Here is a 20910-nt window from a genome sequence, read left to right on the forward strand (position 1 = left end):
TGACCTCCTGTCCTAATCTAGCGACTTGTAGGCGCCCGCCTGGTCGTATCCTTGGGCCGCCTCCCCGGCTGCCTTGCGTCCTTTCTTCGTTCGTAACACCCACCTGAAAGGGTACGGAGTATTAGAGTTGTGGGCTCTTTGTCACAAATCTCACAGTCCCCGCAATCTATGGAACCTGCTTACCTATGTACCTAATCTGTACAGTAGAAACATTTCCCCAGGTATTTAGGAGTGTCAAGTTAATCGAGTCGCTGCGCGGGGCTTTCGTTCTTCATTTATTTGGCCACAAACGCTCTTACCTAGGTACCTAGGTAAACAATCTAGTTGACTACGAACCGCTAAAAGCAACCACTGATTAATAGTTGCATTCGCTTGCCATGTCCGCTGCAGGAAGCTTGCATCATGGTTGGCTCCTGCATGCACTCCGCCGCGGCCACACCGGGCTGGCGCCTAGAGGTCGTCCGCAGGTCAGCAACCAACTCTCGAGCAGAGAGATCCAGCATTCTTTTGCCATCAATGTTTCTAGCCTTAATTTTTGCTTCCGTCTTTTACGTCCTTCAAGGTTGCACTTTTTGAATGCCCGTCATGAATGAGATTTACGAAAAGCTGGCTGCTGCGGGACAGCTCGCAACCACTGCCAGGGGGTCGGCCCTCGAATTCGATAGTCATGCTTGTGTCTGCGAAGTGTACGAGCTTTGGGTGCACAAGGACAGCAACGCAGTTACACCACTGTTCCACAAGCTTGATGCTAGTTTAATACCCGGATGGTTGCAGAACGGTACCAGCTCAGAAGCCAAACCGTTGCATACACTTGCCCTTCGGCTCGTCCTAGTCGCAGTCCAAAAAACGGGGAATGCTAAGAAGAGGACTTTGAACATCTCAAAGGAAATCCATGACCAAATTATCAAGGCCTTTGGGCTGAAACTGGCCCATGAACATCTCAAAAGCACAGTCACGAGCGTGACGGCGTTACCAAAGATCAAAACGGAGTCTAATTCGGAGCTTTGTTGCTACTCCTTCAACCATGCTCCCAAGTTGGCTGCGGTGTGGTCGCAGGTGCGCAGCAACGACACAGACGTCGACGCAGACGTCGCCAATCAATGCGCAGCTATCCAAGGCATCATATACGTGTTGGAAGATGCCGAGGTGAATGACAATTCCAGCAAGAAAGCCGACAAAAAATCATCTACACCTGGCTTCTCGCCGAAACAGGTGCTACAGGGCTTATTAGGGTCGCCCTTTTGCGCTGACCTGTATTCGAGCGCCATGACCCCGGCACTGCTCTTGGCCATGCAACTCGGCTTCGAGATTGATTTGACGCAAAGCCGCATCAAAGTTGTCGTTTCAGACATTGAAGCGAAAACAGGCTACCACATCTTTGAGAATAGAGTGGCAGCTTCGGCGCACGCGAGGCTCAGCCAGCTGGCCACGCGGGCCAGCGGTTCAGCCACCAAGCTTGCCAGTATCGACAGGAAAAGTACGTCCATGCAAAAGGTGTTGCATTTCATCATCAGGCACTTGGATAAAGACGCCTCTGCGGCTGGGACTGCCATGCGCGATGTGCAACACCTCCTGCGACACCATGTTGGTGTACTCGAGGAGAGACTCGAGATGCAGATGCTAGATACGCAATACACCATGAAACGCGTAGACATCCAGATCAATGCTGTAAGTCAGCTTTCAGAATATCTGGTCATCAAGCTAACATCTTCAGCTCTTCAACATGATGATGCAGCAAGACAATGCAAACGGCATCGAGCTGGCCAAATCGTCTCACCAAATTGCGCGCGCCAGCTACCGCGACTCGTCCTCGATGAAGACGCTCGCCATTGTCACCATGTTTTTCCTCCCGGGCAGCTTCGTCTCGGCAATGTTCTCCATGCCCATGTTCAAATGGGACAAGGCGGACCCCGACTCGTCATCCATTGGTGTCGGCCTCTTGCCCCAGTTTGGCCTCTACTGGGCCATTACGCTGCCGCTGACCATTGCAACCTTCTTCCTCTATCTCATGTGGCTGTGGTACCTCACGCGCCAACGGGATCGCGAGGTTGGCGTCGTTCCCCTCAAGAGCGTTGAGGGCAGCGATTGCGAGGAAGGGCAGGATACTGTCGAGGAACGCTGCATTGAGAGGAAGAGAAGGCCAAACGACGCTGTAGGGCAGCGTAGTGACGCATCTAAGATATTCGCGGCGCGGAACTTTGTTTCCAATGTATGAGGTTATGACAGTAATTTGTTTGCCCTCGAGAAAAGCGTGTCTGCTTGTAGGCGATGCAGCGATGACCAACATTGTGGCCCGGTTGTACTTTGCTCCACACAAGCGTGTCATTCTAGCGAGGCTTTCTGCCAATTGTTGTCAATGTAAAACGAGACCGATATTGTATAAGTAGTAAAAAATTCTTTAAAAAAGAAAAGCACAAATAAGAAGCTCGTTTTTGCGAACCCAAAAACAATGTAGAGGTATGGTTGACGAGCAGGCCACGGCACCGACTGGGCTCAGGTGTCGGCGCGCAGCTTCGTCACCACGACGTACTCTCAGATCTGCCCCGCTAGGCACACGATCTTGCCGTCTTCACCAAACCACCGGCCACGGCCCAGGTTCGACGCGGGAAATTGGGCCTGATAGAGAGTTGGAATCCGATCAGCCCATTTTCACTCGGCTTACCCGCATCGCTGCAGCAGGCTTTCGGGCCCGCATCCTCGCGATAGCCTGCCATGGCAGCCCCCGCGACTGGCAACCCTGTCCCCGCGCAGCTGGGCTTCCTCGCCATCTACAACCCGTCGCTCGGCAACACGGACGATACAATCGACGATCAGATTGTTTACTATGCCTCGGTCACGTCGCTGGCCGCCGCGTCGTCTAAGCGCCGCCGCGCGCGCACCAGAGGTCGCCCAACCGAGGCCATCTCGCCCGAGGAACGCAACGAGCGTCTGCGCCAGATTGGTCTCGCGCAGGGCATGGTCAGCTTCAGCCAGGGCTTCGCCGACGGCGATCCCGTAGATAGCATCGAAACAGAGACCACCAGGGTCGTTGTGCATGAGCTCGAGTCTGGATGGTGGATTTTAGCAGTAAGTTGACGAGTACAAGTGCTCGCTCGTCATGTCGGGACAAGACCCGCGCTAATCCATAGCAAAGAGCATTGATCTGAACAAGACGCCGTTGCCACCACGGCTCCTTACTAAGAATAATGAGCCGCGAGAGGAAAAATACGATTACAATACCAAAGAGATGAAGCCCGCCGCTCTCGTATTGCGTGATCTCCAGCGCGCGCATCGCATTTTCTTGATGCACCACGATATCTCGCTGAGCTCGCTCTTTTTGCGTCTTCCACGACACAGATTTGTGGCTGTCCTCAGTCGCTACTGGGATCTCTACTTGTCGACGTGGAGCGTCTCACTACATGGAAATCCTGCTAGAGACATCTATCAAGGCATTAATATCGCGGCATCGGGCGAGCTTGGTGTCGGCGTGGGTGAAGAAGAGCGCGGCAGCGGCGAGCGAGAGGTTCTCGAAGGCCTGGTCGGCAGAACTGAGGGTCTCGTAGACGTTGTAGTGTCCAAGTTTGGCATCGAAAGTGATGATGAAACGGGATCAAAGGGCAAAGCTGCCGCGCCTTGGCTTGGCAGTGGCAGGGAGCCTTCTACCGACGATGGAGCCATATTCCTAGGTACAGGCGCGCTGTCCAGAAAATCGCTGAGGGACGTGACGCACTGGATGGAGGACCTCTATGCTTGGGGTGAGCACGCATATGGCGTGATTGAGAGCCCGATTTCGACACGCAAGGCTCGAACGAAGAAGACTGACCCTCAGATCGATGCCCCAAAGACCTCCGAGGCCACTTCAGATGACTTGAGTGAAACAAAGCCCGAGGTACTTTCGACGCAAAGCAGCGAATCGACCATCAAAACACTGAAACCCCAAAAATCTGATCCGGCCCCCAACGCAGCCGGCAGTACAACGACCTCTGAACCGATTGAGGGAGGCAAAGATGGTCAAGTTTCTGAAGTACCTGCTACTGGAACTGAAGATGGCAAATTGGATAAGATGGTTAGCTATCTGAAACTCGGCTACGGTCAGTATTGGACCATTCCCGGCGTCTCCGCTCTCTCTGGACCTTCCACGGAGCAAGCCGCCGATCAAAAGAAACAGCCCAGCTCGAAAGCAGCAGAGCCGGCGCCTCCGAAAAGGCCACCCATGCCGAAGCCATCGCCGTCCCAGGAAGCTGCAGGCCACTATCTCATTGGCCTCAAAGGTGAAATCGAGGAGGCGCATGGTAGGGCCGGCGACGACGCTTCATCCGATGAATCAGAAACCGAGCACGACTCCCGCACTGTTTTGCGAACCATATATGTCGAACTAGAAGACAATGAAGGCGGTATCGGTCAAGTTGGCCAGCTGCCACACAGACCAACGGATGATGGCGGCGCCACACTTATGGAAGTGCAGATGCGCGGCACTTTGCGTCCCGGTGCACACACGCAAGGAAACAGCAAGGCGGAGAAGCTACGAGTAGTAGTCTATGTCAATCGGCCTTTTATTTTCCTCTTCCTGTTTCGTCTGCAGACAGACTCACTGGCGTGGGATGCGCTCTATCGATCATTGCACTACCAGCTCTCGCCGCTGCGCAAGCCTCTGCTCGCCTCGACACAATACCGCCCTGAGAGGCCGGATACAGGCCGCGGCAGCCGCGGCGCCTCGGGCATCTACGACCTCGTCTGGAATCCACTCGACCTCACCGTGCACACTACCATGCCCAACATACCCGATCACCTGTACCCGGCCGACGACCACGCGGCCGCGCTGCGGTGGTCTCGCGCCGACGCCGTCAACACGCACCTGCACGTGCTTAATCTGTACAGCGGGACGCGGTCGCCGCGCGTCGTGGATCTGGAGCGCACGCAAAAGACGAGTCGCGGTTGGTGGGTGGTCTGGACCAGGCTCGTGCAGCGCGAGACCGAGTCCAGAGTCACGCCGCAGCCGCAACCGCCGCACGCGCGAGACTCGGCACCGCCCTCGCCTCGGCCCGAGTCGGACGCTGGTGATGAGACTGGTATAATGGCGCTAGGCCCTGCGACGACGAGCAAGGAAATATTCCTGATACGCCGCGCGAGCGACCACGTCTCGTCGGGCAGCGGTAGCTTGGGGGTGGGAGGCGGCGGAGCAGAGTCTGTGGGAAGGCTTGCGCAAGGGATTGGGGTCGACACGCGGAGATATGTGGAAGATTTGCTCAGCATGCTGTAAAAAATTTGTATTTGATCAATGTGGTTTCATGATTTGTCAGGCACTCTTTGCAAGGACTTGATCATATTTCTGGCTTTAGCGGCATTGGAGTTTTAGCTCTGGGTGCATAAAGGCGTCGATTCTAGCAATGATACTACTGCCGAGGGTAATCGAGAGTCGCTCGGCTTGGGCAGTGACGACTCTCGCGCTATACACATATCTGCAGTCTTACCGGTCGATGTGAATGACGATCGATAAAGCGTCAAATCGTGCGGTTGGTGAAGAAGCAGCAGGTACGCTTTGCGGTCGTGGGTTTCGGCCGAGGCACAACAGCCAATGTTGAGCAATGATTGAAGTGGCAAAGGCATGGATCTCTTTATTGCGAAAGCCAAAAAAAAAAAGAAAGAAAAGAGGAACTTTTGCGCTCAGCGGCGCAGAAGGGCAAAAAAACAAATTATCTGATGAGAATGGGATTCGAACCCATGAGGATTGCTCCACCAGGAATGATGCTAAGGTGACCTTAACCTGGCGCCATAACCAACTCGGCCATCTCACCGATTGATGTTTTTCAGCTGCACTAATTGAGTGAATCAAGGCTTAACAAAATTCGCCTGATCTTGCCGTTGCGTCCTGGTGCCATGACATTGAATCCTTTGGAGGCTTGCGTGGTGAGCCGGGCGAGACACTGTCGGCACCCAAGCGTACGGAACATATATAGTTCATAGATTGAGTTCTTTGTAGGCTAAGTTGAGTGTCTCGGGTCACGCGTAGCAATCCGCGCAGTGACTGACGAACGAGCCTTCCCATGGGCAGAGTGCTTGGTCGTCCTCTACACGAATCGGCAGTGGGTGCCATGGTGCCAACAACAGAGTTGAATACACGGGCTACCCGTCTGCAGAATATCTTCTTCTTGCTCGTCTCGTCATAACACACCGGCATAATTGTGGTATCTGGTCGAGTTTGAGTTTGGTGCATATTTTGCATCTTCTCACTCTCGACTGTCTCACCACGTCCTTGATCGCCCGCCTGCGACTGCACATGCTGGCCTGTTCACCCATGTCCGTGATTCAGCGCCATTGCCATGACGATGGATTTCTTGTTTTCTTTTTACTTATGTTAAAATCCAGTCTGCGTCGAGTCTAAAGACAGAGGATGACACGTGTACACCTACTGTGACCGAATCGTGGAGTCGGCCTTATGTCTCCCGCCAACGATGAACAGCAATTGTTGGACAAGAAAGTCGCGTAGCGGCCCATGTGAGGTGGCTTGACCTGTATAGTACAAAATAAATCCAGTTCTTTCATCGATCGGTGAGATGGCCGAGTTGGTTATGGCGCCAGGTTAAGGTCACCTTAGCATCATTCCTGGTGGAGCAATCCTCATGGGTTCGAATCCCATTCTCATCAAGCAACTTGTTTTTTTGGCTGGTTATATCTATTTTTATCTGTTAAATCAATATAACCTACTTGATCCTATTCTTCCCCAGCACTCTGTTCCTTTCGATATTTGTACTTTTCTTTTTTTTTTTTGTTATTTGCGCTATATGTTTCGGCTTGAAATTATGAACTATAGGACCTGGCAATAACGTCATCCACTCTCGCGGGCTTTCCCGAGTCTAGCATGCGTTTACATGAGTCAAGGAACTACTATACCAAGCAACCTGTTAATAATAGTACTGGTAGATTATTGCCGTGCCGTATCCGTGCGTTCATTCATACGCTAATTACAGGTGTCAAATTAATTAAAGATCCGAAATTGACCTGCCCATATATCTACGATTAACAGACGGGTCTACATAGCCCGCTAAAAGATCGTGTAATCAATTTGCGTTGTTCCATACCGGGTAAGTAAATAATCGCGTAACCAAAAAAATTTCGTCCGACCACACTGACACAAAAAAAAAAAAAAAATCATCAGACCAGACGGGGTACGTATCCCTGGCCCTAGCGACTGCGCAAAGCAAACGCCCGGATTGCCATTTCACTCTCCGACGAGCAAAAAATGTCAGCATCTTTCTTCAAGGGAGAAAATGCCGCGAAATGGGAGTTTCCTGGCCTTATGCCTTTGTTATGCAGCCTCACTGCGAGCAACAGCCGCCGAGACGGGTCATTGACGCCTTCGACTAGAAATGAGACCGCGTACTAGTTAGGTGACGCTGGGCCTCTCGTTGTGGGATTCTCAAGAACGGCGAGGCGCTGCGACCGAATCCGGGTCTGATATATAAACTTTAATGATCAGCTCATCAAAATTGAGATTCAGTGTATGCTATATGCGCTAAGATATTGAGGTGAAAAATTTGTTTTCTGGGTTGTATTGATGGCCACTTCTGGTGGAGTGCATTATTTCTGGAGCTACAAATGTACTATGCCGATTAACAGTCATTCCTAGTAGCAATTGGTTTTTAGATCGCAATGTATTCAACTGGCTATATTCAGTGACATAGTCATCAATGATTCCCGCATCTAACCCCGTATGTGTTGTGTTTTTAAAACTTGTCTGTTTGTTGGCGTGTCTCATAGCGTACCATCAACATCAGACCGAGCTGAGAAAGAGCGTACGACGAAAAAGTTTATATACGTGAAAGGTAAAGAACGAATGAAAGGCCTCGCCGTTTCTGGAAGTGATGTTGAGCGTCTCTGCAGGTCTCGTCCTGACAAGGTTGAGAGAGCGGCTCATGTGCGCAAGGCGCCAGCCTCGCAGTGCACATTCAAAGGAGATTGCCGAACCGGAGTGCTTAGGCAAAAGACCAGGTCATTTTCTCGCGACCTGAGTCAAGCGAGCCAAAGAGAAACTTGTAGACTTTTTCGCTGACATCAATGCTACCCTCTGCGCAGCTAGGGCACTTGTCGCGCACCGTGGCGTCGATGGACTTGCCATTTGCGAAGATGTTGATTTTCTTGTTGCACATGGGGTTATTGTTAGAGAGAGGACCCATGAGTTTGCTGGAGAGGGCGACAATGTTGTCTGTATTATCCTTGCCGGTGTCGTCTGGTCCGCAAGCACCTGGACCGACGGCGTAGTAAGTGATCTCACCACTGTGCTCGCCGGAGCCGCCGCCGCCGCCGCCGCCACTGGTGCTGCTTGGGGCAGGCGCCTCGCTGGTGGAAGAAGACTGAGGAGCCGCACCGAATTCGGCAGGCTCGGGTCGAGAGGGAGGAGGAGGAGCAGGAGCAGCAGGCTCGGCGGTAGGCTGAGGAGGGGGAGGAGGGGGAGCAGTGGAAGAAGGAGGAGGAGGGGGGGGAGGGGGGGCAGGAGCAGCGACAGAGGTCTGCTCGGGCTGCTTCTGGGAAATCGAAGCAGTCTCAAAGAACTGGCCGTCAGAAGGCGCAGGGACAATCGGGGTAGCGTCGGCAGTAGGGACGGACTGGCCAGGAGTGATAAAAGTGGTGGTGCTGACGTCGATGATTTCAGTGACAGTTTCGATTTTGGTGACCCATTCGACCTCGGTGACAGTAACGGTGCCACGACGGTTGAGAGGCTTGGCTGCGGCGGCAGCGAAGAGAGCGAAAGCAACGAACTTCATGTTGGCGGTGTGGTATCTGGCTATCAAAGCGACTTGATTGTGGTTGTTGTAGGCGGTTGCGCAGCTAGGCACAGCGAAGCAAGTTCAGGATAAGGACTGAGAGTAATTGTGTTTGTTGTTGGCGCAGCCAAGCAAGGAGTGTGAGATTTGAGACGTGAGCGCGTAGGCGTGATGTTTGTCGTGAGAAGACGAAAGACGGACGAATATATATGTGAGTTGAGAAGGAACGTTTTTTGTTTTATGCAAATGCGTCGACGGGCTTAAAGGAGGGAAGCACGACGAGCAGAAAGGAAAGTCGGGGTAAGTGAGGGGGAGGAAGGAAAGAAAAGTGAGAGTAGAAGAAAGAACGCAAGAAGAAGAGGGAGGGAATGTGTTTGCGTGCGGTGCGATGCAAGTCGAGGCGCGGGAGGGGTGGAGCAGAAGTTGGGAATGTGCCATCCAGGGGACTAAGCAGCCCAAATCAAGGTACACACAGAAGCATGCTGCCGCCAGCCACTCATGCCACTGCCAAACAGCCTTTTTCCGCTTTCGTGGCAGAGGAGGGGTACCTGACACCCGGGGGACAAAACAGACCGCCGATGAGCCTCAACACCTGCCATAGGGACCGTCACTCACCTCACTAGACTAGGGTTTTAAAATTATAAGATAAATACTAGTAAATTCCTTAGCTACTAAAGTATAGATATAGTAGTCTAAAAATTACATCTTAGATTATATTTTAAGATGATTACTGCTAGACGAAGTGAGCCTTCTGGGCTCGATGCGCGGTCCGTTTTGTCCCCCGAGGGCCTGACTAGCGGGATTTCCAGGGGACAGTCAACTGGCAAGGGGCGAATCTGTACCCAGTAGCAGCAGAGAGGCACAGAGGGAGGAGTAAGTAGCCTGCATGTCTGGCTGTGGGCGGCGGCGCTTTGTGCCACGGGCCCATAGCTACTTGGCTGACTGAGGCTCAAACCAATGGTAGGTCCTGAGCAGGCACCTAGTGGAGATGCTTGGGAACAGACCGCGAATAGAACTTGGGGCTGATCTGTTCGTCTGCCCACTTCTAAGTTCTCATCGCCTGAGTGGACCATTTTCACTAGCCCGCTACGGAGAAAAACAGGCCGCTGTGGGCAGTGACAGTTTCTTGCTGGAGCCTGTTGGGCGGTCTAGAATCTAGTTTCTGTTTTGCGACATGCGTGCGCGGTTTTCGGGCGGTATCAACCTCTCCGTACAAGTAATGCTTTTTGATTTTTGTTCTAAAAAAATCTGCTTCAATGCAGTTCTGCGGCCGTAATCCGTGTGATCCTGGCCATTTGCCAACAAACCACTCACCTATCTTCTTCACACCCCCCCAATAAGACTGCAACAACGCAATGCAGGTACCATATTACCGCACCTCGCAGCCGACAAGTCACAGAGCCCTGCACACCACACGGTTACACGGGTGCACGGGTGCACGGCTCGACGGCCCAGGGCCTGTCAATGTCATTGGCACAGCCCAGACCAGGGCAAGGTTGCCCTCTGCAGCGTGCACGCAACTCACGCATTAGAAGAAGTACCTTGAACCGGTCAATGACTTGCGGTTCAGTGCATGTGTATGTGCTTGGTACACATGAGCACAATTATCCATCAACACATGTGGCGCATACCAGGCAGCTTTGCCAACAAGATTTTTGATGCCAAGTCAGACGGATAAATTGTAGTAATAGTATCCGTACCTAAGACGATCTGGTATCCGTAGATGGTCCGAAAACTTGAAACTGGCTGGGATGGATGGCCTCTGGCCTGTTCGTATAAAATGGGGCGAAACGGACAGCGGACCAGATGTATCCGCACCTATCAGTAATAAATCGATTTATTTAATAAATTCTCCACCGTTGCGTTCATCAGGTACTCGTCACCTCTGATTGGCCAGCTCACGCCGTGTGCCTTGCGCTATTCTCTTTCTGGCGTATTCCCTCAGACGGAAGTTATTTTTTCTCTCTTCCCCTTCTTCTCGTTTTGTCCTAGTCAGCCTCCCCCTTTCCATATTTCGCCCTCAGGACCCTCATCACGCAAGCACTTTATCTATTGACTCTTGCGCCACGCCTAATACGACAGACACGCAACACGTCGTCCCTTGGCGACAAGACCGACACATGCCAACCGCACATCTTTTTCCCGCGCGGCATGCCGTGCAACGGTGTTTTCTTTGCTGGCAAAAGACACGCTTCTTCTGCATGTTCGACGTAGTCTTTCATGTCTCACAGTCTTTTTTCTCGGCGCATAGTCGTACAGAAACATCGCGCGGGGGCACTTGTTTCAACGGCATCAGTTGGCTTTTCTTGACAGATGACTCTCTGACTCATCTCATTTGACGTTCGAGATAGATACAAAGTGGAAACAACCTGCTGCTATTTCGGACGTAAAGGCGCCAAGGGTCTGCAACTGTGCTGAATCAGTCAAAGCTGAATCAGTCGAAACAATGCCCAACACCATCAACCATCAACATGCTCACTCAACCCCTGCAGCCGTCCAATGAGATACGATGCCGCCCACACCTCGAACAAAGTTGCCGTATCACGACGTCTTGTACAACCAGACGACTCGCAACTCAGACTGTTTTGTCTGCCTTGTGCCCCGCACATCTCACCGTCAACCGTCAGCCCGCCCTCGACGGACCAGACGAAGACAACGACCATCTGCTATCACCATCACCACCACCTTTTAACTGAGCGCCGCTCTTGTTTAAGCCGTCTATTTTACCTCTGCAGTGCGGCACAACGAGACATGTGCACAGCTGCGGCGCTTCGTCAACAGATGACCCGTGATCGACCCTTTAACCCCATCTGTGCCCGACCGCGTCTACAGCTGTCCCCCGCAGCGCCGGATGGCAACCTGCTCGGCAAAACTGCTCGATAGGTAGGGCTTGATTTTTGGCATTCTCACATGCCAACGTTGAAGAGATGCAGCTGCATCACTTATCCCAGCACATGTCCAGTTGTAGATGCGAATATCCAACGTGACACCCTTGCTGGTCATATTCTGTCACCCTGTGTAGGGGCAGGCAATGCAGCTCATGCTTGTGGCTGTATAAACTCAGTGCAAATCCGGCTTCGCAGTAGTCAATCTTTGGATGTCTCGCCAGAGTTGTATGAAATCGCTGCAGAAATCCCTTGATTGACTCATCTGCCTGCCGCGCGACCCTTCAATCTGCGCGCGCCACCACCTCTAAATATGGCGCCTTCATCATGGCTCGACCAGCAACCGTCGCAACGGCCGCCACTAAATTTCTCCAAATTACCATCAGTGTCAGCAAAACCGTCTACCCCATCATTCTCGCTGCATGGGCACGCGCGCCTTTTCTCCCTCTCTTGGCCGCCTCAGCTGTACAAGCTATGCTTACGCTGCAAGGCTCGGCTCTGGTACGCCATGCTAAGAATGGAACTGTAAAACCGGTCCTCCATGCGCGTCGTCTAGCCGCCACTTCACTTGACAGATGTCATAAGACTGGCGTTCTCATAGTTTAATGCATGTAACCATGCCATTTTTTGGGCTAATGCTGGAGACACGCACGCACACAATCGGCAAGGCGTCTTCCCGGTCCAGTTTCTAGCTAGAGTATAGCTTCGCGCTTGTCGGATTTGATCACGCTAAACCCGACAGCCGGCGGTATCCTTTGACGAAGAGCTGGGAGTACGGACTCGGAATTGCGCTGATGCCTGAAATCATGGACTGAGATTTAATTCACTCCGAAAGCTGCCCTGTTGCTGTAATTAAATGTTGCCGTCACCCTCTTATCTTTGCCTGCCGGCCGAAACAAAAAAAAACTGACGAGGCTTGTGCCACACTCTGTGCTGTCAATTTCTGCACCGCAGCATGCAGCAGGCACCAATCTACCCGGGTTTATTCTTCGGCAATTGAACAGCTGCGTTGCTGCATGTCTGACTGGTGAGCGTGGCAACGTTGTTGTTCTTTTTTTGCGCAGATATCACATGTCCCTTGATTGCATGACGCATGAACAGACCATGTGTCCAATTTTTTAACCTCATCTTTTGTTTCCTTCCTGAGTAATGACCCATGATGCTTGCATGATTGGTAAGAATGATTCATGAACATGTTTGCTATGTGCATTGAATATTGATGTAACATGCATGTACATGGTCCCGTTCAGCCCGCAAGCTCGATTATTACACCATTAGCCAATATGTACACGGCGTCTTGGCAAGGACTTGTACATTAAGCAGATGATGATTTGTCTCAATGTCTGAGAAATAATTAAAAAAAATTGGAAAGGAGTCATGTAGTCCCTGGCCAAGAGTCATGACTCCCGCACAAGCACCACGGCTTCCAGCGTAAACGGCAGACTGTCGTCGCCCTCGACGGCGTCGCGAGCTTCGCTCTCCACCTCGCACCTCTTCACCTCTCTCAGGAGGCTCTTTTCCACCTCATCCACGTGCCTGCGCAGCGCCTCGCCCTCCAGCGGCGCCTCCTCGCACGGCGCATACCGTCCGCCTCCCATCGGCGCGTCGGTGTAGCGCCACGGCCTGACGCCGCCCGCTTCACAATGATGGGCGCTGACGAGCGTCCAGCGCCGGGGCACGAGCGCCTCGTCCTCGCGCTCGTGCGGCTGCGGCAGCGCGCCGTACACGAGCTGCAGCCGCGCCAGGTTCGGCAGGCAGTGCAGCAACCCGGCGAGCGCGCGCACGGGTACATTGGCCGCGGGCACAGCCAGCGCGCGAATCTCGACGCTGCGCGGAGTCGGCCGCGCAAACAGCCCACCACCACCACCACCACCAACTCCCGCCGCGGCCGACGACGACGACGTTGACGGCGCAGGCATCGCCGCGTACCCGCCGTCAACAGTCCCGTAGTAGACGGCCGCGGCGCCGTCAAAGGGAAACGTGCAGGGCCGCTGGCAAAAGTCGTCCCAGCGTTCGCGGCCCACGTAGACGGAGTCGCCGCGGCCGGGATGCCAGGGCCGCACGACGACGCGCCCGCCCGCGTCGTGCTCCTCGTCCCAGGCGCGCTCGTGGAGCTGCAGGCTCAGGCCGTGGCGCGCGGCCCATTGCAGCGCAACCTCGCGCGCCTCGTAGCAGACGGAGACGTGGGGCAGGTGGTGGACGGGCACGTGCGGGTGGACGACGTCGCAGGCGAGCTCGGCGTCGGTTTCGAGGATTGGGCGGCGCGGTGAGGACGGCGAGGGGATCGAGGGCTCCCACTTCCAGTCGCGGTAAAAGTAGACGGCGCTGCCTTCGCATGCGGGGAGGGCGTCTTGCCAGATTTGGAGGCGCAGCTCGCAGGGGAGTTGGCTGAAGAGGGTGAAAGATGGAGATGGGGCTAGGCCATTGCGTCGCATTGTCTGCAGCAAGAGGAAGAAGCAGGGCAAAAGAAGAAGAAGAAAGGATTATGTAAAGAGTGAGGGGTCTGAGGTGGTGCCTGTGCAGAAAGGTATAAGTGAAGGAGAGGCGTGAGTATATTGCCCAACTTGTACCAATACATCAATCAACACCCATCACAATCTGAAAAGTTTAACAAAAAGAGGCAACACGCACAATACATATATACCTCGGAAACAGAAAGCCAACACTTTTCCCAATGCTCCCCATTCTCCACGTTGGTAATTTGACGTGACCTGGGGGGGGGCACAAGCGCCCATGTCGCTGCTCAGTTGCCTAATCGAGGACCATTTCCCTAAGCTTAATTCTCCTCGGCGCTGGCCCGATTCTTATCTGACCTGGGGACTGCAGCCCCAGGCTGGGGCGAGCTGGACCGGGAGAAGCCTTGGGGACTTGTCAGATTTTAATCCTGTTCTTAGCTGGGGCGTAGCGGCCGCCCAACAATAGCCTATAATAAGCTTGAACGTGGTCTCAGAGTAGGAGCCCGGTCGGGCTGGTGAATGTGTCGACAACGAGGGTGTGTATTACATCTCGCCCAGTGTATGTATGTATATATGCCATGTATTCCTATGCGCCTTACAAGAACTCTTCACGGAGGATGCCGAGAAGCAAGGCGAAATAAAAAAAGTGAAATAAGAATGGTTGACAAGGAGAGGGGCAAGAAAATGTAGGTGTAGCCACGTGCAGTGGCTGCATGTCAGCATGGAGCATGGAGAAGAAAAAGAACAAAGACGCTGTGTGGGCTGCTGCTGCCCTGCTCGTCTCCATCCTTCTTGTACCATGGCACACTATCCGTACTGCCATGCTCATCACCTAGATTGCCATGTCGGATTCGATGCATCAGTCAGAGGGAAAAAAACTCGGATTGTGGGAGAATTCTGCGGCCAGATGCCCGACATTCCGGGTGCTTGTCCCCAGGCGGCATATTCCAGACCCAGCCACCCACGAACATTAGCCTAAGAGGAAATGGAGGCTGGCTGTGGAAAAACGTTGATGGTGCGTGATTCGATACAAAGAAAGCATATATGAGGTTATTAAAAAATTGACAGCCGACGGAAAATGAATCGAGCAATGTGCTCCCCAAGCGGACCGTCACGGTTGGCGCGTGGTATCTCGACCCGGACCGACTCAGGCCGTCGTTGGTGCTGCTGCTGCCGCGGCCTCGTCTGCCAGCTTCTCCGTCAGTCTCGTACCGCCAGCCGCTTTTCCGCGCTTGGCCGTAAAAGTGAAGAGAAACAGCGACTGCCGCGAGAAGACGGGGCGGTCGTCGTCGAAAATCTCTTCGACGGTAAACGCCTTGCGCGCCATCTTGACAAACTGCATGTCGGCGCGGCGGCGCTTCTTGAAGCAAAAGTAAATGACGACGTCGGGGTTGAGCGCGACGAGGTCGCGCAGCGTCTGCATGAGCAGCGGAAAGGCCGGCTCAAAGTAGACGCACTCGCCGGCCAGAATCACGTCGGGCTTGTAGTCGACGACTTCTTGCGGCAGCGGTTCTCCCCTATACACACGATTCTCGAAATAAGGACATGGTTCGTCGCGGGAAGACAGCTTCTTTTGCTATTGCAAGAGGAGGAAGGTTCTTGCTGCAGGATGCCAAGACGTACCAGTTCAATATCGACGCGGTCGCCTTGTTGCCAACTTCGTTGAGGGCAATGTTGTGTTTCATGAGCTCCAGCATCTCGGCCTGGTCGGTCAGCATAAGTCGGCTCTCGACGCCACAGCCTAGGGCCACAGCCAGACCGACGAGCCCACCGCCGGCTCCGAGTTCTAGTCTGCATTCATCCAGTCAGCCATGTTGCCAGTTCTCATCGTTTTGCAACGCCCCCCGTTTGCCAGCTTGGTCATCGGCTTCTAGCGGCTAGAGTGAACTCGAAGAAACACAAAAAGCCTTGCGTCCCGCTCCAAGACTTGACAAAAAGAGGTAGACGCCGAAACCAGAGCGCAAGACTCACATTCGCGCATGTTGCAGCTCATGGCGGTGGTAGCGCAGCATGTGCTTGCCCAGCACCATGCCCGCGGGCCACGTCTGCCCGCCGCAGCCGGTGCGCAGGTCCTCGCGCAGCCGCAGCGGCCGCGCGAGCTGCCCGTCAAAGGTGATGTCTGTGTTGCCGGCGGGCTTCAGCTCGGGTAGGGGCGCGAAATCCTCGCTGATGTGGATGGCGCCGAGAGGTGGCGAGGCGGCGAGGTCGCCCATGGCTGCGCTGCGCCTGTCTGGCCGCTCTCGGTACCCCAGGAGGGGAAGGCGATTCGATTGATTAATGATGGAAAAAACCCCGCGGGTGAAGGGCTACCGGTTCGTGGCTAAAGGCAACAGCGAGTGACTTGTCAATTATACTAAACTTCAGGCTACTGATGGTCATTGCCGGCCAGATTTTTTTTCTCGAGGAGAGGTTTGTCAATGCCGTCTTTGTGCAATACCGCCTATATGAGTATTCCGATCCTCGGGCAACGTTCTGGACCCTGAGCTAACTACCTACCTACCTAGTAACGAGGCGGCTCGAGTCCCGCTGAAGGTCCGATAAGGCTAGCAAGTTTCTTATCAGTGGCATACAGTGAGCAAGGCCGTGTGATCGCGTGCGGCTTTCGCGGCGCTAGAGATTAAAGTGTACATTTTGAGGGCAAACTTTTACGATGCAGGTGTTGGTCAGATGTCGTGGTGTTGTTGGGCTGCTTATTAAAAACCGCGCCTTGGTGTTTTGGTGAATAATTTGTTGACCGCCACCCATACCTACTCGGTAGCGAGGCTGCGGTACCGTGGGTACGTACCTGGCTGGTGCTGCAACTGTGTGGAGATGGCGTTAACATGCCAAGACGCCGACTTATATCAACATCACTATCAAAAGAATAATGCTTATCACTGTAGTAATAATTAATACACTCATCCTTCGACCAAGATCACCGCCCAAGCGACTTTGCCTGCAAAAGTATTTATATAAGCCCTCACGAGGTGCTCTCAAGCCAGTAAATTCAAGCCTCCACTAGTAATCAGAAACTGTGCAGAGTAATAAAACACCGCGATAGTTTGCTCAATAAGAAGTCTGTAGGCCGACTCATCGTTGAAATAAAATCGGTTCACGCCAATCAGAGTATCAGAAACAACAAAAATAGCACCACCAAAAGCAATTTGGCTGCTGGGCATGGCATATGCGTACAGCGCCATGGTCACTAACACGCCGACGTACACAGCGCACGGTAGCCGTATACTGCCTTTCACTCGAGGCAAGATGAGGTAACTCGCAACACAACCGTGGGCAAACGTCACCACACTTAGAAGCAAGCGATACCTGTCCCCAAAAAGAAGTGCAAAATTGGCACCATGATGACGGAAAAGCGCAATGTAGAAGACGTGAGCGATCAGAAAATTGACAATGGCGCCAAGAAGTGTTGCGCTCCCTCGGCCGAGCGCAAGAGACGCATCCCCCAAGGAGGAAAGCCCGAGTGCAAGAACAAGAGGCGTCGGAGCTCCGCGTAGAAAAGCGAGAAGGGAGAGTAGGGAGACGGAGAGAAATTTGGCAAGGAAACGTAAAGGATTGGGTGGCTCGTGTACTTTGAGGGCCCAAATAATGGCGGCGCCAACGGATAGGCCTTGCAAAAGCGCGCTTGTGGTATCGATATCGGTAGACATGCGAGGCTCCATCTGGATTTTCAGATTGTATGAAAATGATCAATTACACAATTCGTGGGTAGCTTTGCTAGCTGTGACTATTTATACTAACTAGGCTTGCGGCTGGCCCGGATGTTGCTGTTGCATGAGCCGAGGCACTGAACTGCGAATACGAGAGACTAGAAGAGGCGAAAATTAGTATCGAAAGTATATTCAGCGCGGACCATGTACAAAGCTGATTGATGGTCTCTCGCGGATTAAACTCCATCACTCCTTTTCGTTGCTTGATTTTAGCTAGCGGACCTGAATTGACAGGCATGGACCTGCCTAGTTACCGGTAAGTATCCAGTGCGAGATCCGTCATGGTCTGAATCGGAGCCCGGCACACACAATCAGCCGCCTGGGGGAATAACAGGCCGTGGGACTTTAGATGAGCTAGCTTCCAGAAAAACGGACCTGGGTTCGGACCAGAAACGGAGGAACGGTCACCACTCCAAAAGTCCTGAAAGGTACGATAGATGCTCCGTGATCCCGCTTTGTAATTGGCTACAACCTGAAGAAAAGAACAAGAAAAAAAAAAGAGTCTTGTTAATCACTATAACCAGGATAAGGGAAAAACTCTCAAGCCTCTGATACAAATCGTGACTGTTTTACACAAGATTGCTTTCAAGTTGTGTATAGTCTGCTTACATGAATCATGAAAAGGGAAGCAATGTTTTACTGGCTGCGGAGAAAATACTGCTCAATAATTTGTGCGTGAATCAATGCAATCGGGCTTTTGGCCTTTTTCTGTTTTTCGCTCTTCAAAAATTCTCCTCCATCATAAGCTGTGTAACCATGGCTCCCAGGCAGCGACCTCAGGTTGCCCTTTACACGTGTGAGGGACGGCCGTTGCCGAGCCATCTCTCCCCATTTCAAATTCCAACAAATAGACTCGAGCGCGTTTGTTTTTCAATATGCCACAGGAAGATCAGCAAGACCTCAGGATGAAGTCCGATGCTATTGTGCAGCATCTCAACGCAGCGCTTCCCATTATTCGCAAAGTTTGCGAAATCTCTGGCGTCCCCGCAGCCTCGATTGGCGTCATTCACCAAGGCCAGAGCATCTACGTCGAGAACATTGGCCATCGAAATGTCGAGGCGCAGCTTTCGCCGACATCAGACACTTTGTATGGTCTGGGGTCGCTGACAAAAGGCTTCGTCGCCGCCAGCCTGGCTCAGCTTCTCCACAACCATCCGACTGTGACTTGGACAACACCGCTACAGAATATCTGGCCAGAGTATCGACCGCAGCAGCCGCAGCTCAAAGGAAATGTGTCTCTACTCGATTTTCTCTCGCATCGCACGGGACTATCCGGGGACATGTCTGTTGCCCTCCAAGGTGATATGGAGTTTATCCTTCCACCGTCCGAGGTGGCGCCGATTGTGTCCCGGCTTGATGTAGCTGCTCCTTTTCGTCAGTTATGGCTGTACAATAACTGGGGATACAGTGTGGCCGGAAAAGTCATGGAAAAGCTATCGGGCAAGCCTGCGCACGAGTACATTCGCGAATCTATTCTGATGCCTCTGGGCCTCTCCAACACTACACTGCGACCCGTTTTCGATGAACATATTGACTTTGCGGATGCCTACGCTGCACTCGAGGATGCAAGTACTCAATGTCTTCCGAGGGAGTTTCCATTTCTAGAAAGCCTGTTTGAGACGGCCGGTGGCATGTATTCGACCGTCAACGACATGCTCAAGTATTGCCAAGCTCTGCTACGATCCCGGATTGATCCGCAGTCCACCCCACTGGGTAATCTGGAAATGCTCTTCCAAGGTCACATCCCACTAGATCGATCCATGGAGAGTTTTGGATCGTACGGTATGGGCTGGATTGAGACTCACCTGCCTAGTGTACTTGGCCTTCAGGGTGACAATGCAGAGCTCTTCCAATGGGACGAGCTTCCCTATATCAACGATCCCAGAGACCCAAGCAAATCCCTACTCACCTTTTACCATCAAGGCGCAAGCTTGGGGTACTACTCTGCCATTTATCTCTTCCCGGAAACGGAATCGGGATTTGTTGTCCTGACCAACTCCATGCCCCTCAGTGACGCTGCGGACTGGATCGCGCAAATTATTGCAGCCGCTCTGCATGGTTTCGAGACGAGCGCCGACTATGTCGAACTTGCCAACGAGGCTCGCCGACGCAAGGTTGGTAATGTTGCTGCTATGATGGCCGAAATCGAAAAGACGCGGGAGGAACACCCCGGTGACCTCCCCCGTCCACTCGATGCTTATTGCGGCGACTACTACAACGCGCTCGGCAACTTTCATGTACGCATCAAGCAGCATAAGGTCAAAGCTGGTGTCTTGGAGCTCGCTTTTCAGGGAAAAGCGACGCAAGAATACGAGCTTCGTCATCTCCATGGCGACATTTTCGAGTGGGCGCTCACTCATGATGAGCAGGCTCGGCGCGCGAGATTTACCACATGGGAGCAAAGCTACTTTTTAGTTAAATTCCTTCCCAATGGTACTAGTAACATTGTTGCTTTAGAGTGGGGAAGTAATCAAGAGAAACTCACAAGTAGCAACATACAAAATAGAATAGCTGACCATAGTAGTAAAGAGTTATAAGTCAACTTGATCCAAAAGATGAGATTATAGGTAGTGACTTTACTTTAGATAGATTTGATGTTTCACTTAGATCTAGGATATGATTATTAAATGAGTTTACTTGTATATTTTTTTACTGATCGTACTTTGTATTCTACTCAGATTCAGCTTCAATGTTTCACAATAACCTAGCAAGTTACATATAATACCTATCGACGTCACTTGAGCCAAGGTGAACTTGATTAAGACGAGAATGGATTCTTCTAAAATCCACTTTGACTGGCACTTGACGGGGCAGTCCAAGTACATTGCAGTGTTAATGATGAGCTTTGAGCTAAAGCAACGTGGAAATCCAATCGTTTTACCCATGCTCCGCCGTAGAGGCATCCTTTTGTTATATATACAGTGCCCTTCTAAAAGTAACGCTAAAAGTTCAAAATTAACCTACTTTAGAATAGTATTAAATATTACTATTTACTTATATAACGAAATATTATTTATTAAATATAATAAAATACTTATTTATCTTAATAATATATTTTAACTTATTTTTTTAAAAAAATCTTTATAAAACTAAAAAAGATTTATATTTATAAACTAAGATTAAC

General features: G+C 52.2%; 8 protein-coding genes across 8 annotated transcripts; 4 read left to right on the plus strand and 4 right to left on the minus strand.

Moving 5' to 3' along the window:
• Positions 1-585: 585 nt before the first annotated feature.
• On the plus strand, positions 586-2215 carry BBA_04901 (uncharacterized protein; the record flags this gene model as incomplete). The annotated part of the gene is made up of 2 exons (XM_008599998.1): positions 586-1668; positions 1715-2215. The coding sequence occupies 2 exons, from the start codon at positions 586-588 to the stop codon at positions 2213-2215; spliced, it is 1584 nt and encodes a 527-aa protein (XP_008598220.1).
• Positions 2216-2712: 497 nt separating this feature from the next.
• Positions 2713-5239, plus strand: BBA_04902 (uncharacterized protein; the record flags this gene model as incomplete). The annotated part of the gene is made up of 2 exons (XM_008599999.1): positions 2713-3066; positions 3134-5239. The coding sequence occupies 2 exons, from the start codon at positions 2713-2715 to the stop codon at positions 5237-5239; spliced, it is 2460 nt and encodes an 819-aa protein (XP_008598221.1).
• A 2713-nt stretch (positions 5240-7952) lies between these two features.
• On the minus strand, positions 7953-8741 carry BBA_04903 (rasp f 7 allergen; the record flags this gene model as incomplete). Its single annotated transcript, XM_008600000.1, has 1 exon — positions 7953-8741. The coding sequence occupies one exon, from the start codon at positions 8739-8741 to the stop codon at positions 7953-7955; it is 789 nt and encodes a 262-aa protein (XP_008598222.1).
• Positions 8742-11953: 3212 nt separating this feature from the next.
• BBA_04904 (uncharacterized protein) lies at positions 11954-12441 on the plus strand (the record flags this gene model as incomplete). The annotated part of the gene is made up of 2 exons (XM_008600001.1): positions 11954-12127; positions 12319-12441. The coding sequence occupies 2 exons, from the start codon at positions 11954-11956 to the stop codon at positions 12439-12441; spliced, it is 297 nt and encodes a 98-aa protein (XP_008598223.1).
• Positions 12442-13023: 582 nt separating this feature from the next.
• BBA_04905 (uncharacterized protein) lies at positions 13024-14061 on the minus strand (the record flags this gene model as incomplete). Its single annotated transcript, XM_008600002.1, has 1 exon — positions 13024-14061. The coding sequence occupies one exon, from the start codon at positions 14059-14061 to the stop codon at positions 13024-13026; it is 1038 nt and encodes a 345-aa protein (XP_008598224.1).
• Positions 14062-15229: 1168 nt separating this feature from the next.
• Positions 15230-16295, minus strand: BBA_04906 (Nicotinamide N-methyltransferase, putative; the record flags this gene model as incomplete). The annotated part of the gene is made up of 3 exons (XM_008600003.1): positions 15230-15599; positions 15706-15873; positions 16054-16295. 3 exons carry the CDS (start codon positions 16293-16295, stop codon positions 15230-15232), a joined length of 780 nt encoding a protein of 259 aa, XP_008598225.1.
• Positions 16296-17054: 759 nt separating this feature from the next.
• BBA_04907 (YhhN family protein) lies at positions 17055-17738 on the minus strand (the record flags this gene model as incomplete). The annotated part of the gene is made up of 1 exon (XM_008600004.1): positions 17055-17738. One exon carries the CDS (start codon positions 17736-17738, stop codon positions 17055-17057), a length of 684 nt encoding a protein of 227 aa, XP_008598226.1.
• A 923-nt stretch (positions 17739-18661) lies between these two features.
• On the plus strand, positions 18662-20323 carry BBA_04908 (penicillin-binding protein; the record flags this gene model as incomplete). Its single annotated transcript, XM_008600005.1, has 1 exon — positions 18662-20323. One exon carries the CDS (start codon positions 18662-18664, stop codon positions 20321-20323), a length of 1662 nt encoding a protein of 553 aa, XP_008598227.1.
• Positions 20324-20910: the final 587 nt, after the last annotated feature.

The sequence above is a fragment of the Beauveria bassiana genome, assembly GCF_000280675.1.
Source record: "Beauveria bassiana ARSEF 2860 unplaced genomic scaffold BBA_S00012, whole genome shotgun sequence".
Lineage (NCBI taxonomy): Eukaryota > Fungi > Ascomycota > Sordariomycetes > Hypocreales > Cordycipitaceae > Beauveria > Beauveria bassiana.